The sequence below is a fragment of the Plecotus auritus genome (assembly GCF_963455305.1).
Source record: "Plecotus auritus genome assembly, chromosome: 7".
Taxonomy (NCBI): Eukaryota; Metazoa; Chordata; class Mammalia; order Chiroptera; family Vespertilionidae; genus Plecotus; species Plecotus auritus.
In genome coordinates, this window is record NC_137774.1 from 54,002,331 (window position 1) to 54,020,054 (window position 17,724).

Below are 17,724 nucleotides of genomic sequence, written 5' to 3' on the forward strand. Positions count from 1 at the left end.
CAAGAAAAGGGCCTTGGGAAAGAGGCATCGGCAGGGGAAATCCCTGTTGGCCAGGACCTCCATGTGGGGAGGGGCGACCAATACGCTAGACTGCAGTGTGAGCCAGGGGTGCCCTGGAAGTGCTGGCTGATCTTACGGGTTTGTGTAAGAAGTTCACTTTATACGCTGTGGCGAGGAAGGCAGGCATGCGGCCATGGCTGAGGGCTGACCCCTCTGGTGGGCGGTTGACTGACCGCCAGGGTTAGAAAATTAGGGGATGAACTGAAACTAGAAAAAAGATGATGGAATATTGTCTACACCTCTGTTAGACCCTTACTGAGGGTAAAAGTGGGAAGGGGAGAAAGGTCCCGAGATCCCACTTCTTTTATGGAGGCCTCAGGTCTGCCTGCAGCTGTTTGTGTGTGCATGTGTGTCTACACATGTGTTATGTGTGCGGTGTTTTCTACCTCTGGGTGGTGTTGCTAATTTGTAAATGAGCTGTGTTTAATAGGCTTCAAAAACAAACAAGCACTTATAAGGATGGAAGCAGGAACAATCACAGTAGCCAGTGGGCTGAGCTAAAAGTGGTTTGTCTGATCACTGACCCTGGTACAGCCAGTTGGGCTATTCTAAACGGATGGACTCTGTGGCTTTGACAATGGGAGGCAGAGGGGTGGACAGCAATGAGCAAGCCTATTTAGGGACAGGAGACGTGGGGAGACATCTGGGCTCACTTGCAAAAGCCAAGGGCAGAGCTGACCTTTTTCTGCCCCTGCCCACAGGCGTCTACACTTCCAGGTATGCAGGAAGCAGACGCCTTGGCAACTGACCGTCAGCAGACACAGCAAATGGGACAGCCTAGTGTCTGAATAGGATGGCAGTTAATGAGGCTGCTCCCACAAAGGGACTAGAAAAGTCCAAGTCCCATCTATGTACGGGGACCCCCGTCGTAGAGAGTGACGGTGGGGGTCACATTTCAGAGGACATGATGTGCAAGCACGGGCAGAAGAACACGGTGCTGAATGGAGGTTCCACCTCCCCTGTAACCAACAGGCAGTGGGGTGGATAAATCAGAAAAATTATGTCCTTGAGCAACAGATAAAATTATGAGCTGGAAAACCTACGTTGGCTGGATGAACAAAGGTGTTTTGCAGGCATTAAACATTTATGAGCTTTTGTTGTTGTTGTTGCTTTCTTTAGAGAGAGAGGAAGGGGAAGAGAAAGAGATTTGTTGTTCCACTTATTTATGCATTCATTGGTTGCTTCTTATATGTGCCTGACTGGGAATCGAACCAGCAACCTTGGCATATTAGGACGATGCTCTAACCAACTGAGCTACCTGGCCAGGGCCCCAGGCCTTACTAGATTTAAATAACCAAAGTGTGGTTGCTGTTGCCCCATAGCCACATTAGGGACTCAGCCAAAGGCCCTATACGGTGAAGGTGTGGAAACCAAGGCGCAGTGGTGGCACAGATGCTTGCCCTGGGCCAGAGGGCGTGGTCATAAGGACACAAGACCTGCTGTCCCTGGAACAGGGACCATTTACTGGAATCTGCAATGGGATTCTGTGCGAAGGGTCAGTTACTTCACGTCCCTTGATGGAGAGGAACTTCTCAGTCTCCTGTGGGACCCTGTCATCCTAAGGCAGTAGGGACCCATGGAGACAAGCCATATGTGGACTGGCACACATACCATTGAAAGAGGGAAGAAGATAGGGGTCCTGGGCTGGCTAGTCCTCCCCCTCTTTACCTCCTCGTGCCAGGAAGCACCACTCCCCTGGCCAACACGTAGAGTTTGCACAGCCTGGCCAGGTTCCCACCGCCGTGGCTATGTTAACATCCAAAGACCAGGCTGCAAGTGTCACACTCATAGAGGAAGACCTCCCAACTCAAGTCCCTACTGACCTTGGACTTCTGCTGCTCTTGTGGCATCCAACAGTTATGGGGCAGAGGGGCACCCCAACAGAATGTGGTGTGTTGGGTTTTTTTTTGTTTTGTTACTGTTGTTGTTTTTATTGATTTCAGAGAGGAAGAGGAAGGGAGCGGGAGAGAGATAGAAACATCAATGATGAGAGAGAATCATTGATTGGCTGCCTCTTGCACGCCCCACACTGGGGATTGAGCCCACAACCTAGGCATGTGCCTTTGACTGGAATCGAACCTGGGACCCTTCAATCCACAGGCTGATGCTCTATCCACTGAGCCAAACAGGCCAGGACTGAATGTGGTGTTTTTTATACCACATGAATCTGCTCGTATTTCTTCTTTGCTAACACATATGAAGGCTCACGTAAACGCCTCAGTGCCCCGATCCCATGTCCAGGTGACCTAGCACCCAACCCGGATCCTGAGGGCCATGATGAAAAACGTTGTTTCTAATACTTGGATCCCTGCTTTTAATGTTTTTCTCTTTCTTGCACCTCTATCTATATTGTTGCTGTGCACTATGTCCCTAATGTGTGCAATTGGCGACTAAATGAGCTGCCTCCCTGCTAATGACGCCCCTTGCAGGCACCCAGGGCACCTCATGGGAGAGGCACAGGGTGGAAGGTGGGGAGACGCTGCCCTGGTGTGACTGCCTGGCACTGCCAGGCCGCAGCAAGCTCTGGGATGGAACAGGGACGTCTGATGGGCCCTCCCCATGCGTGGCTGGTGTGTGTGGTTACTAGAACATGCCCCGGCCCTGCCCTGGCAAGCATGCAAGGTCTTTCCCCTACCTGGGCGGGCCGCTGCAGGGCCCTCTCCAATCTGCCTGCCCCACCGGGCACAGAGGACTTGCCAGCCACGCTTCCTCTGTAACAAGCTTGAGGGAATGTGGAGGGGTCAGCCTCTTCCGTGGGCCCTTGGCCCAGAGGGCTGGTAGGAGCACTCCTCCACCCAGGGCCCGGCCTTGCAGCATTTACCACACGCCCACGGGTGGAGCCACCAACCAGTGTTGTACAAGCCCCGTGGGTCTGATGAACACTAGCTATCCCACACTTAATGATGTGGAAAGCGACAGAAGGGACTTTTATAAAATGTCCCCTCTTTGGTCAAAATGCAGTCTGAGGAAGCCGTGCACATGAGCACGACCCACATAGCTGGAGGGGTGTCGGCCACACTGAGAGGGAGCAGGAAGGGGGGCTGGAATCTGAGGCCCGCAGGCTGCAGGGTTTCAGATTGTGTCCCTCTTTCAGATTGTGTCGACTCTTCCTGCCGGTGGCTCTTCCAGATATACCCAGGGAGACGCCTGGATCACTGAGAGAGTGGCCTGGACTCCATTTACCTGAGACATGAGGGTGTCACAAGCAGAAGATAAGCCAAATCCCACGGAGATACCAGTGACATTGATCACCTGGAAAGAGATGCAAAGGAGAGGCCGCTCAGCATTCAGGGAAGACAGGAGGGGCAAGCTGGGCCCGCCTCTGGAGAGCCGCAGAGCCTCCGCTTGCAGAGACCGCTGGTGGGCACAGAGGACGTGCACATGCTTAGAGAAGAGAAGTCTAGGCCAAAGGCTACCCTCAGCCTTGTTCTTTTTTAATCTTCAGCATTTTGCTCCCTAATTTCAGAGGAACGCAGATCCTTCCTAAGGGGCAGGCACATAGCAGGACGCCAGGTGGGTAAGTCCACTTGCTCAAAACCAAGCCTGGCTTGTTCCAATGTCCCGAAGGACTCTGGGAGTGCAAAATCCGGTTTCTGAAGTCAAGGCCAATGCCAGGGGCTCCCACATGTGCTGGTTTGACCAGGTCAGCAAAGCCTGGGGTTCCTGGAACTCTGGGGAGCCCATGGCTGCAGCCCCAAGTCAGGGAGGGGCATGGCAGGACCTCTGATGCTGGCCTGTCTGGAACCTGCTACCTCCGCCGGAGTCTGCAGGGAGATGCCGGGGCAGCAGCCACACCAGCAGTCTGAAAGCACCAGCTTTCTTGCACGTCCTTAACCAAAGAGAATCCACTAGAGGCTAGCTGAGTACATTTCTATCTCCCCCCAAATTCCCAAACAGCAAAAACCAAAAAGGAAAACTAAGCCTGGGGCTGTCCACTTGCTCCCTGAAAGCAAAATAGTCCGTTTATGCTGGGGACTCGTGAAGAGTGTTAGTCTCGCAAGGTTCACCGATACAGCTCACAGCCTGGAGGGCGCAGGCAGGGAAGGCGATATGTGCCTTGTCCACAGGAGCAAGGGGCATTGGGGAGGCTGGGAGACCAGGAGCGCATGCTGAGAGCAAGTGGGCAGGCCCTTTGGCCATGCAGAGCCAGTTCACACCTGGCAGAGGTCAAGGACATCTCTCTCTGGTTTGGGGGGATTTGATCTAAGATACAGGGAGGATTTGGGTTTCTTTCTGACTTTAGGTTAGATAATGGAATACAGGACTTCATTTTCCAGTTTAATTTCTAGATCAGGACTCTCAGTAAGACAGACAAGTCATTGGGAGGGAGTAGAGGTCTTGGTTTCTTCTTTTTTTTAAATTAAATTTATTGAGGTGACATTGGTTAATAGGATCATACGTGTTTCAAGTGTACATTTCTATGACACACGATTTGTGTATTGCATTGTGTGCCCACCACCCAAAGTCAAATCATCTTCCGTCACCATATATGTGGCCCCTTTACCCCCCCATCCCCCACTTCCTTCTGGTAACCACCAGACTGTCGTCCGTGTCTATGCATTTTAGTTTTATATCCCACATGAGTGAAATCATATGGTTCTTAGCTTCTCTAACTGCTTATTCACTTAGCATAATATTCTCAAGATCCATTCATGTTGTCACAAATGGCAATATTTCCTCTTTTCTTTTGGCTGACTAGTACTCCATAGCATGTATGTACCACATCTTCTTACCCAGTCCTCTATGGAAGGACACTGGTTGTCTCCATGCCTTGGCCACTGTGAATAATGCTGCAATGAACATAGGGGTGCATAGAGCTTTGTATATAAATGTTTTTGAGTTCTTCAGGTAGATACTCAGGAGAGGATTGCTGTGTTGACTCTATTCTTAATTTCTTAATTTTTTGAGGAAGCACCAGCCTGTTTTCCACTGTGGCTGTGCCAGTCCACATTCCCACCAGCAGTGAATGACGGTTCATTTTTCTTTACATCCTTCCCAAAATTTGTTAATACTTATCTTAATGACGTGTATAGGGGGGAGGTGGTATCTGATTGTAGTTTCGATTTGCATTTTCCTAATAGCTAGTGAAGTTAAACATATTTTCATATCTGTTGGCATTTTGTATGTCTTCTGTTAGGAGTTGCTCTATATATTTTGGTGCTCCCTGGTCGGGTGCATATACACCTGTATATTGGTAAGTGTTTTGTCTTCTTGACATATGTCCCCTTTATCATTATAAAATTTTCATCTTTGTCTCTTGATACCTTTGTTATCTTGATATCTATTTCATCACATGTAAGTATGGCTACATCTGCTTTTCTGTGGATGTGATTTGCTTGGAGAATCATTTTCCACCCTTTCACTTTGAATCTACCTTAATCTTTGTAGTTTAGCTGTGTCTCCTGAAGGCAGCATATGGATGGGTTTTGTTTATTTGTGTGTGTGTGTGTGTGTGTGTGTGTGTGTGTGTGTTTAATATGTTTTTATTGATTTCAGAGAGGGAGAGAGAGATACAAACATCAATGATGAGAACCATTGATCGGCTGCCTCCTGTACATCCCACACTGGGGATCGAACCTGCAACCTGGGCATGTGCCCTAACTGGGAATCGAACCGTGACCTCTTGGTTCATAGTTTGCTACTCAACCACTGAGCCATGCCGGCTGGGCGATGGGTTTTGTTTTTTTGATCCACTCTGCTACTCTGTGCCTCTTTAAGGGTGAATTCAGTCCATTGACATTTAGGGTAATTATTGATGTATGAGGATTTCCTATAGGCATTTTATCTTCTGTTTTCTGGTAGCTCTGTACCTCCATTGGTTGTTTTCCTTTGTGTTTCTGTCTTTTGTTTTTGTTTGGTGGTATTCCATACTCTCTCCTCTGTTTTCTCTTTGTTTTTTAAGCTATGTTTCTCCATTTTGTTTTGTGTGTGTGTGGTTACCATCCTATATAATAAAAGGCTAATATGCAAATCAACCAAATGGTGGAACGACTGGTCGCTATGATATGCACTGACCACCAGGGGGCAGACACTCAACGCAGGAGCTGCCCCCTGGTGGTCAGTGTGCTCCCACAGGGGAAGCGCTGCTCAGCCAGAAGCTGGGCTCACAGCTGGCAAGTGCAGTGGCAGTGGCTGGAGCCTCTCCTGCCTCTGTGGCAGTGCTAAGGATGTCAGACTTCGATCAGTCGTATATCCCCCAAGGGCTCCTGGACTGCGAGAGGGCGCAGGCCGAGCTGAGGGACCACCCACCCCCAAGTGCGTGAATTTTGTGCACCAGGCCTCTAGTTAGATTTATAAAATATAAAGTTGCATATATACTGTAGTCCTTTTTCTTTTGAATGCATCTGATCTTCATCCTCCTTTGCAAATTTAGACCTTCCCTCTCCCCTTTTATGCTTTTGTTGTCACAAATTATTTTTGTTAATGCTGTAAGTTTTTTAGTGATCTTACCCGTAGTGTTGTGACCTTATGTTCTTTGTTTCAGGTAAAATGACCCCTTTGAATATTCCTACAATGGAGGTCTTCTGGTGATAAAAGCCCTCAGCTTATCTATGTCTGGAAAAATCTTTATTTCTCCTTCATATTTAAAGGATAACTTTGCTGGCTATTATTCTTGGCTGGTAACTTTTCTCTTTCAGATGTTTGAATATCTGGTTTCACTCTCTTCTGGCTTGTAGAGTTTCTGCTGAGAAGTCTGATGATAACGTATGTTGGAAGCCGCCCATTGTCTTCACTAGCAGAGAGGTGTGGACAAGGAACCCGGAAGGCTGATTAACCTTGAAGGCTCTGAAAGGTCAGAGCTAAGCACCCACTGTCTAGTTGAGACAATGGTAGCTAACACAACTTCCACCTTTTAGTTTTATGTAAATCCTTGCTGATTGGCTATTATTGGAATTGCCTGCCTAAAGGCTATGGGTATATCCCATAGTCTTAATAAAAGGGATAGCAAGGTCAGAGTGGGGTGGAGTCCTTCCCTTTGAGTTGGGCTCCCGCCTGGCCCCAATATTTCCAAATTAACATTTTCTAGTCTCTTTCATTTGTGTGCGGCCTCCTCCAGAGCCCAAACCCTGAACCTGAACCCTGAACCACGCAGGACGTGGTAGGGACACTCGTAACTGGCAGCCCAACGTGGGGCACTCACAAACGTAATGGGATTTCCTTTATCAGTTACTTTCCTCTTCCCTGGCTGTCCTGCAAAGTCATTAATTTTTGACAGTTTTAATTCAATGTGCCTTGAAGAAGGCCTCTTTGAATTGGAGTTAACTAGGTGTTCTGTTTGCTTCTTGGATCTACTTCTTTCCATAGGTTTGTAAAGTTCTCATCCACTGTTTGTTTGAATAGGCTCTCCATTCCCTTCTCCCTCTCTTCTTCTCCTGGTATGCCCTATTATTCTCAGACAGCTCTTTCTGTTGGAGTTAGATAGTTCTCGTAGAGTTCTTTCATATATATTTTTAAGCTCAAATTTCACTCTTCTTCCCTCTGCATCATTTCGATATTTCTATCTTAGATAAAGTAATTCTTTCCTCCATCTGGTCTGCTCTATTTCCTATGCTCACTAGTTCATTCTTGAACTCTTTTATTGAGTTCTTCATCTACAGAATTTTTGTTTAGTTATTTAATAAAGTTTCAATCTCTTTGGTAAAGTACTCGTTTTGTTTCTTAATTTGTTTTCTGAATGCATTAAATTGCCTGTCTGTATTTTCTCGCATCTCATTGAGTATTTTCTGAACAGCAATCTTGAATTTTCTGTCATTTATATCACATATTTTCATGTGTTTAAGTTTGTTTTCTGGAGATTTTTCATTTTGTTTCTGAGCTGCCTCACTACCTTGGTTATTCATGATATTAGATGGATTTCTTCTCTGTCTAGGCATCTATGTATGAGTAACACTTTTCTAGCTGATTACTATGAAGAGGTCTTTTTATTATTTTCTAGTAGGTGGCAATGAATCACAAGTTTTTAAGCTCTGTAAAATCAGAATGCTGACCCCCAGCAGTGGTTCTGGCTGTCATCAGTATACCGCGATGCTTGGAAATGGGGTTGGCTGAGGGAACTCAGCCACCTTCTTTGTTTTGCCCTCCCAGCAATGGCAACCTTGGACCTCTGCAAAGGCCCCCTTGGGCCCCAAGCAGGGACCAGTCACAGAGCACATCCTTTGCTCGGGGGAAATAGTGACCCTATTGTACCAGTTCTCTGGTTTGTGAATAATGTGCTCCACAACCCAACACCAAGGGTGAAGGAAGATGAGTCCTGGGAGTCTACGGGTGGCAGGACTCCATGGCTTTGTTTCTCTGTCTTGAATTCCAACTGCCAGACAATTGCAGCAGCAGCCCAGTGCTGTGTCCTGCCCAGGTCTCTGGGCTCAGCTGCAGCTCATGTTGCTCACTTCTGCAGGAGTGCTCACCAAGTCTCTCTGCTCCTCCAGCTGAAGGAAACACCAGCCACAACCGGATTCCTCCCCTCCCCTGCATCCATGGCTCGCCTGAGTCCTCCTCCCTCCCACCTCCCCCATTTGTTCCCACTTGCCCACCTTCAGATGCTACCATGTAAAGATCTCTCAGCTGTGTCTGTACATTGAGCAGGGAATCCCATGCTGAGTTATAGTTGTTCAAATTGTTAAAACTTTAAGGGAAGATACCAAAGGGTTCTCTCATGCCACCATTCCTCTGACATCACTCTCCTTTATTTTCTTTAATACAGGCACACCTCAGAGATATTGCAGGTTTGGTTCCAGAACATTGTAATAAAGTGGCTATTACAATAAATCAAATCATAGTCCTTTTGTTGATTGAGGGTTTTGCCTTTTGTTTGTCAAAATGCCACCCTTAACCACTGGCAATAGAGGGCCTGTCAACTTCTCTTCCGGGGGTCATCTGGTCCTTGTCCTCCAGTTGACCCATGGTTCCTGGAGTAGAGAGTGCGAGCGCCTTCAAACACCTACATCCTCATGACCTCAGCTGCTTTTCAGGACTCACTCTGCATGTTGGACTACGACCGACTGGTCACGGCTTGGAGAAGTGCTCCAGCTCCTTGCCATGGCTCCGGAGAAAGCGCTCCCACACATGCGCTCATGCTCTCAGGACTTCATGCCCCCACGAACTTCATGCCTCCAACCAGGCCCTGTTCACAGTTTCTCCTGAAGTCAGAGTTCAACCCTTTTCAGATTCCCTTCTCCCAGATGTGGGACCAAGAATGGGAGCCAGATCTCCATGGATTACAAATAAGCTGATGTGGTAGACAGAATAAAGGCCCCTCAAAGATGTCCCTGTCTCCACCCGCAGAGTGTGGGAATATGTGACGTTATAGGCAAAGGAGAATTAAGGCTACAGCCCTGCCAACACCTAAATTTAGTGAGCCCATTTCAGACTTCTGACCTCTATCACTGCAAGCTAACACATCCGCATTGGTTTAAGCTGCTAAACTGTGTCATTCCTAAGCACAGCAAGAGGCAACGCATACAGATGGCTTTCATGAATAATACGGACGTGTCAGAACAGTCCCACACGTACTGCGATTGCAAGTGTGACAGCATCCAATTCCAGCTTCCCCAGGTGGCCACAGAACACGGAGCTTATGAAACTGATCAGAAACACCATCAACTGGGCCAGGAACTGGAAAGAGACCGAAAACAGAAAGTTACATATGAATGCCAACCATCACAGAGAGAGCTGAGTGCGATTCCTGGGGCGCCCCCAACCCCCACCCTCTGAATCAACTTGTTAGAAGTGAGGCACCAGGATTCAGGGAGCATTGCCAGCTCCCACAGGGAATGTGCAGGTTCTGGTGGGTTTCTTGAAAACATTAAAAAGCCTATTTGTAACTGCTATCAGAATCACATTTTTAAAAACTCCCTAGCTTTTCAAATCTATTTTCACTTTAGATTCTCATGCCATAGATCATATGTATATTTTTTCTGAGATTTTCAGAGGCTGCCTTCTGAGATAAGTCTCTTGCTATCCCAGATTCATAGTGAGAACTAGAGAGAATACAGCCTCCAATAGCCAGCAAGAAATTCCACAGGTGGGAGCAGCTGAGGCTGAAGTAAGGCCATCCGACCAGACCAGCGGGATCTGGGATTTGGGTTACCGGTCTGCAGAGCACGTTAATTCCTGAATTCTATGAAGCCTCCGCTAGGAGAGCAAGCCCAGCTTCTGGGATATTGAGCTATTCTTCCCCACCATTCCAGGAGCCAGCAGGAATCGCTCTAATGCTTTAGCTGAAAGTTTGTACTTGTATCTTATTTCCTTCCATTAATTTAAAACCACCTCCCACCTCCCCTCAGGCCCAGACCCTCCTGCCAGACCCAGAAAACTCAGGACACCTTGGGAAAGCCTCTCGCTCTGGGAGGCTCATGTGGTCCAAGAGGTGGGTTCACTTGACTCCCACTCCCAAGGCAAGGGAACAGGTGCCTGCAGACCCGCTACTGCTGCCACCTCTCAGCTCCTCAAGGGAAAAGGTCTCCCGGGTTCTGGGGCACAGACAACACTGTCTTCTTGGCTCCCAAGGAAGCTTCTAGCCCTCCCCTCCGCCAGCCCACCACGGCCAGCACAGCCACGGGTCCAATTTGCGATGTTGGGACCTAACCAGTTCCCCGCCCTCCCCCCCACCCCCCAGGTGTTTCAGATGGCAGCCCTCTTTCCTTCCCAAAATCCGCATCTGGGGGAGAGTTTTCAGCTCTGTGGATGGACCCAGATCCTCACATCCTGGAAGGCCTGTTTTGAGGTGGAGGTGGGGGAGCATATCTTTTCTGCACCGACTTCCAAACCATGACCCAGTGCCTCTCTCACTGCAGAAAACAAGGGTGACGCTAATCTCCAGTGGCCTCCTGCTACTTCACAGGGGGCTGCTTCTGGAATGTATTGCAAAAGTAAGCCAAAATGAGACAGAAAACTGGGTCTGAAGAGCGAGGGGCGGGCTGTATGTGGAAAAGTTTGGTATGAAACACCCAGTGCTGCAGAATCCGCAGCTGGAGCCAGCAGACCCTGAGAGCCTGGGCCAGCCACTTGCAGACATTTCCCGTGGCTTCGTTCGCTGGAGCTTGGTGTCTCTTTAACTGTGAATTTATATAACTTAAAGGTCTCAGGGTCCCCCTCTTTTTTCTTTTTTTGTAAACTCGGCATCTTTCCCATCTTTTCAGGTCCTTGTTCTTTGACCCTTTATGCGCACACACCACAGCAATCAGCGGCACAGAATCTGCTTGCCCTGTTCCACGGAGCACGGCGCTTCCACCATGCCCTGGCTCCCGGCAGGCCACGTGGACACTTCCCACGGCTTCACATGAAGCCTGCTCGGGCTCCTCCATGGCCAGGCCTTTGGATGGCTTCACAGGTTTTGATATTACAAATCATGTTGCACAGAACACAGTCACAATTGCGTGGAGAATGGGCATTTTCTTAGGGCGAATGCCCAGTCCACGGATGGGAATACAGCCATGTGCCACATAATGATATTTTGGTTGATAAATATTATGATTGCGACTCATGAATATGGGCCTGTGGGAAGAGCCAGGGCCTGTGGGAGGAGCCAGGGCTCTTGGGAGAAGTACTGTACTCCTCACCACGAGAGCCCTGCAGAAGAAAGCATGCTGACAAAGCTCTCTGGCCATAACTGTCCCTCTGTTTAACTTCCTCTTCCCTCTACATATACTTCCCCACCTAAGTACACGGAGCAGTGTGCACACAGCTTGTAATGTCTTCACACAATGGTTGCAACCTTTTTTTCCATTGTATGAATGCACCATCACTTATGAATTAAATCCAGAGATTGTCCACAGTAATGAACTTGTTACGTACACATATTTCTTTGTACACTTGGGGGAAGATACCCTTTCAGAGAAATTCCTAGAGGTATAACTGTTGTCAAAGGTATAGTATTTTAAGTTTGCATAGATAGTGCCCGTGTGTGTGTGTGTGTGTGTGTGTGTGTGTGTGTGTCTGTGGAGGGTTTGGGGAGGGAGGAAAATTTAACCCAGCCTCCGTATCACCAGATTTCAAGGCCCCTTCAGACCAGGGGCGTGTTGTGAGGGGAGGTATTATAGCACCCCTGCTTTGTGGAGGTAGGACATAAAGCCACCAGCGCTGGGCAGAAGACTCGCAGGCCTGGGGCATGAGCTGCGCTGGCCCTCTGCACCTCAGGATCGAGCCTCTGCCACGATTGCCTGCAGCTGGCAGAGGGGAGCAGGTGGTGAGGGCTTCTCACATTTGCAGGCAGAGTGGGCGAACAACTCCCAGGATAAATTCCCAGGACTGATCCAGGAGGGAGGCGGGCTGAGACCAGGAGTGATGCAGTGAAGGGACCTGGGGACAGATCTGGAGCCCGAAGCCCTGCATCTCCCCTCGGGCGACCCCTGACTCCTCTGGCTGGGACCCTGCCCACAGCTCATGGATTCCTGGAACAGGAAGCAAAAGCCTAGGACGCAGAACCTCCCGGCTGGTTGGGGCTCCACCTTTGATTGGTTCATCCAGGCTCCTGGCCTAGTCCTGGGTCTATCCCAACTTTTTTATTTTCCCCCAAATTAATCCTTTTTGGCAATGAAACACCGAGTCAATATTATTTTTCATTCAACATGGCCTATGAGGAACCTAATACACGGTGGCGGTTCCTCAAGATTAATGTGGTGCTGAAAACTTCACCTAGTGACCTGACATCCGAGCTGCCCTGAGCAAGGGAGCATCCCGGAAAAGAGTCTCACGCACATTGTTGTGTCTTTCTGAGGCAGGCCAGTAAGCCAGGACAAGTGGAACAGAGAAACTGAAGCAGATAGCTAAACAGCCAAGCAGTTTACACACACAAGCAGCTTACAGCCATCTAGTAAACTGCAAAATCCTACCTTCTTAAGCAAGGACACTTAAGAATAATGGTTTACATTTCTCCCCAGCCAGAGGGTAAACAGCTTAAATCACCCACCTCAGGGAGACAGACAGCAGAAACCCAGTCAGTGCCATTTGTGCCAACCTCACCCAAAGACAGATGAAGTCAGGAGAATAAATCCCATTTTGGTGCCTCAGCATAAAGCTGATGGATATTCTGTTGAGATAATCCCATACGACCTTCCCGAAGTTCCCAGCCTGTAAAACCTTCAAGATGCCCTGGCCAGATGGCTCAGTTAGTTGGAGCGTTGCCCTGTAAACCAAAAGTTTTCGGGTTCAATTCCCAGTCAGGGCACATACCTAGATTGCAGGTTTGATTCCTGGTCGGGGTCCTATGGGAGGAATCAACTGACTGATGTTTCTCTCTCTCTTTCTCCATCTCCCTCCCTTCTTTCCTCTCTCTCTCAAGTCAATAAAAACATATCCTCTTGCCCTGGCTGGTGTGGCAGTTGGTTGGGGGTCACCCCATGCACTTGGAGGTTGCTGGTTTGCCCGAGTTGCAGGCTGGATCCCTGGTAGGAGGTGTGAAGGAAGCAGCCAATCAAAGTTTCACTTTTTCTCTCACATCGATGTTGCTCTTTCTCCCTCTCCTTTCTCTTTTCTTAAAAAAAAAGGAAATGCTAAGTGAAATAAGCCAGTCAGAGAAAGATAAATATCAAATGATCTCACTCATTTATGGAATATAATGAACAACATAAACTGATGAACAAAAACAGATCCAAAGAGAGAGAAACATCGATCAGACCGTCAAACCTCAGAGGGAAGGTAGGGGAGGGTGAGGGTAAGGGGGAGACATCAACCAAAGGACTTGTATGCATGCATAAAAGCCTAACCAATGGACACAGACAACACGGCGGTGAGGGCATGAGTGGTGGGGATGGGGAACACTGGGGGATAAGGACACATATGTAACACCTTAATCAAGAAAGAAATTTAAAAAATAATCATTCCAGACAGTGTGGCTCAGTGGTTGAGTGTCGACCTATGAACTGGGGGTCATGATTCAATTCCCGGTCAGGACACATGCCCAGGTTTCAGGCTTGATTCCCAGTGGGGAGAAGTGTGTGTGCAGGAGGCAGCCAATCAATGATTCTCTCTCATCATTAATGTTTCTATCTTTTCTCTCCCTCTGCCTTCCTCTCTGAAATCAATAAAAATATATATTTTTAAAAAAAACTTTTAGGATGGAGGACCCGGTGTGCTCTCCTCCCAGGAGCACACCCTCGCCTAATCAAGGACCAGACCCTTCAGAACTGCCTATCCCAGGGCACGCTGTGTGCCCAGGGAACTGACTGCCTGCACCCTGGCTTATCCCCCAGAGCTCTCAACCACCTGAACCGGCAGGGCTGGGATGTAGCCAAACTGCCTACGAGAGAAAGGTCAAGCCTTGGCCGGCCTGTTCCGTGTCCTCTGACCGCAGCCCAGCCAGTGCCTGCAGCTGGTCTTCACTCAGCAGGGCCTCTGCCCACAGCCCTGGCGGTTCTCGGTGCCCATGTATCCCCTTCTCCACTGACGGAAACCAGTGCCCTGGTCTGGGCCCAGGCTAGTCCCCTGTCTCGCTGGCACAGCCCACGCAGCGGACAGGCAGGCCCTCCTCGGGACTATTTCCCAGATTTTTGACAATTCAGCGGAGCGATGAGTTGTTAACAACAAAGAGGAAGTCTGGTGGAAACACCCAAGGCTTGGCCACCTTCCCTCCCTCACAAGCACACCCTTCCCCACAGCTTCCTGCAGGGCGAGTGGGAAACGTGGGCCAGCTCACACTCTGTGTCCTGCATTGTTCTCTCTGCCCAGGCCCCATGGAAAGTCCATAGGAGGGTACTGAGTGCTAACACCTTCGTGAGTCCTCTGGGATACGCAGGGCTCAGTGCTAAGCTGGAAGCCTGTAGGGAGATGGGGTGGGAGAGAGGTCAGAAGGAACCCAGACCAGGCGTCCTGCCTCATGCACAGGGGGACCCGGGAGAGCAGAGATGGCGAGCATGGAGGACCGGGACATCTCCCCTCTCCTTGCCCCTGGGAGAGGGCTGTGCAGGTGGGAACAGAGACGGGGACCAGCAGGGGCTCCATGTACAATTCATAAGAGACTAAGCAGGTGCCAGAGCCTATGACCTCGTTGGGTAAAGCAGTCACAGAAACACACACAGAGGACTGGAAGGAAAAGTGCCAAGTTTTCTCCCAGCGCTGAAATTTCAGAGCTTTTCTCTTGCTTATCTTGGCTTTCTATTTTTCCACAAGGCATAAATCACATGTGTACTTAACACAGTTATGTACATATACACAATGATATACAAACATACAGGGCGTAGCATGTCAGTCCAGTGCTCATCCCTGGAGACCGGGAAGGTCCCCTAGGTCAAGGGGGCTGCTTATTGCAGGAGTCGGCTGAGGGTGAGGGCCTGTCCGGGGCTGGGTCTCCCAAAGCTGCCCTATTTATTGTCGTACTGCTGGAGCAGTGACAGCCTTGCCGAGCCCTTCTCACGGTGGCTCTACGAGTGGCGCACCCACGCAGTTATTTCCCTCACGTTCTGGGTGAGTGCGCAGAGGGCACAGGGGAGGAGACCGCCCTGCTTCCTAGGCCTCCTGCCGAGACCTGGGGACCTGGGCCCAGGTGTGGAGACTCCTCTTCCTGCGTTCTCTCTTCCCTTTGCAGGAGCTCCAGAAACTTCTTCCTGCAGGTCGGGCGCTGCCCCTGGCCGTGTTCGAGCCACTGTGCACCCCATAGTGGGTATCACAGGACCCGAACACACGGCCACCACGCCAGAAGGCAAGTTGGCGCCACAGGCTTTGCAGATGCAGGTCTGCCCGTGTCCAAGGGCTCATTTGCGCCCTAAAGCCACACAGGGCTCTTGCGCAGTACTGAGCTTACCCTGTGGACTTGAAAACCACCCAGCCTGGCGGGGCACAGGGGTGGGGTTACATTTCTCGTGGGTCTTGTGGTTTTTAAAACCCCCATTACTTTAACTAGAGAACGCAGAAAGAGCCCAACCGGATAGAAATCAATAAATAAACTCAACCCCAAACTTTTTTGAGCACAATCACTGGGGAAGAGACCAGCGGGACAGGATGCCCCTGTGTCCTCGCGCTGAGGTGGCTCTGGGTTAGCAATGTGTTGGAGCTCTTAACCCACGACAGGGAATTCGCCTTCCCCTGCCTCTGGGTAATTTCGATCCCTCAGCCCCAGGGCCGCGTTTCAGTTCCCCGGTGTTTGGCGTTTCGGGTAACTTGCTTGCTTCCCAAAATACGCACCCAGAGGAGAAGGCGGGCCGAGCCGCTCCGGGACCGCAGGTCCCCGCTACCAGAGGCCCCCAAATCCTGCGCTAGCCAGCTGCGCCCTAAGGTCCGCGCTGGGCAGGGCGCCGCCGGGACGCGTGCGCCGGGTGCTGGGCACGCACCTCTGGCGCCCGCCCCCCGTCCCAGGGGGTGACAAGGTCACTCACTGCGCTCGCACGCGCCGCGACTCACCGCCGGGCCCGCCAGGACCAGGAGCGCCCTCAGTTCCTCTCGGAAGTTGGACCAGCGCAGGCAGCGCGGCCCGCGGCGCTCGGGGACGGCCTCCAGGCCTGGGGGCCGGGCCCCGGGCTCCTCGGGCGTCTCCATGTGGCCGGCCGCGCTCCCGGAGTGCGGAGGCTGCAGCGGGAGGCGCAGGGCCGACAGCTCCTCGCAGTCCCGCCCCGGCCCGCCCTCCCCGCGGCCGCTCGGCCAGGTGGGCGCGCCGCCAGCCAGCCCGTGATCGGGGCGACCCTTGCACCTCTGCGCGAGTGCCCGCGGCTCTGGCAAAGGCACACGGACTCCCAGACTTGGGGGACAAAGCTCGGAAACGCTCTGGAACAAACCGGGAGCTGCGGGGTCTGAGTTTTCTGAGCCTCGGACTCCGGGGCTGTGTCCCGGGCTCGGCGCCTGGGACGGGGGGCTGAGGGGCTGAAACTGGGTGTCGCAGGAGTTGGTCACCCAGCTGGTGCCTCCAGGGGCGCAGGCTAAGCGCACGCCCGCACCCGGACACCTGGCCTCGGAGGCCCTCGGGAGACGGCCTTCAGCACAAGCCTTAGCACATGTTTGGAGACTGAGTTTGGAACTTGCTTCTCCGTGTCTCCCCACCGCTGATCCATTAAAGAATGTGTAATCTACCAGGAGGTTTCGGAAACAGTTTGAAGCTTTTCACTTGTAGAAAGAACTGTAGCTCTTAAGTGCCACCTGGAGGTTACGTTACTAAGGAAACACTGGCCTCTCGGTCCCGCGTCCTCCCATTCCCGCACCATTGAGGGTAAGGGGTCCCCGCGGACCAGTCGGCGGACTAGTCACTTCGTATTGTGGCAGAGTCTCCAAATACTTTTTGGTGCGTTTTTAATGTGAATAAATTTAATGTGAAATATATGTGGTGTTTATTTATGAATTTTAGGAAAGACCTGATTTAGTGGAAAGCACATGCTGTCCTTGAAGAGGACCCCTCTTTTCCAACATCCCTGTGCCAGGTTTTAAACCATCCCAACATGTAGGGTGTCCCCCCAAAAGTATACACCCTTTGAATGGTTCTAAAGTCAGCACTTATTATCATGCAGTTCATTTTCAAAATTTAAAAGAACCCACAGAAATGAATAATTTTTTTGTCAATGTCTGATTTCAAGCTGATGACCGTTCTGGCCCAGGCACTGCTGATAACGCGAAGCAATGGAGTTGCAAACATCAAGAATCATTTAGTCTCATATTTGTGCACCTTCACCAGCGGTTGCTGGTTTTGTGCCATAGACTTATCTTTTCTGTATGCCCATAAAAAGTCTACCGGATAAATTTTCCTTG

General features: G+C 50.3%; 1 protein-coding gene across 4 annotated transcripts in view; it reads right to left on the reverse strand.

The window, feature by feature from the left end:
* SLC47A1 (solute carrier family 47 member 1) overlaps positions 1-16,608 on the reverse strand; it is a 37,454-nt gene extending 20,846 nt beyond the window's left edge. For all 4 annotated transcript variants that reach the window (XR_013961089.1, XM_080678067.1, XM_080678069.1 and 1 more), the window contains exons 1-3: positions 16,393-16,608; positions 9,571-9,672; positions 3,244-3,312 (exon numbers count right to left, since the gene is read on the reverse strand). Coding sequence is in view for 3 of the 4 variants with exons in the window: in XM_080678067.1 (XP_080534193.1) it covers positions 3,244-3,312; positions 9,571-9,672; positions 16,393-16,527 (306 nt within the window). In the remaining variant the exon portion in view is untranslated. The remainder of the gene's footprint in view (positions 1-3,243; positions 3,313-9,570; positions 9,673-16,392) is intronic.
* Positions 16,609-17,724: the final 1,116 nt, after the last annotated feature.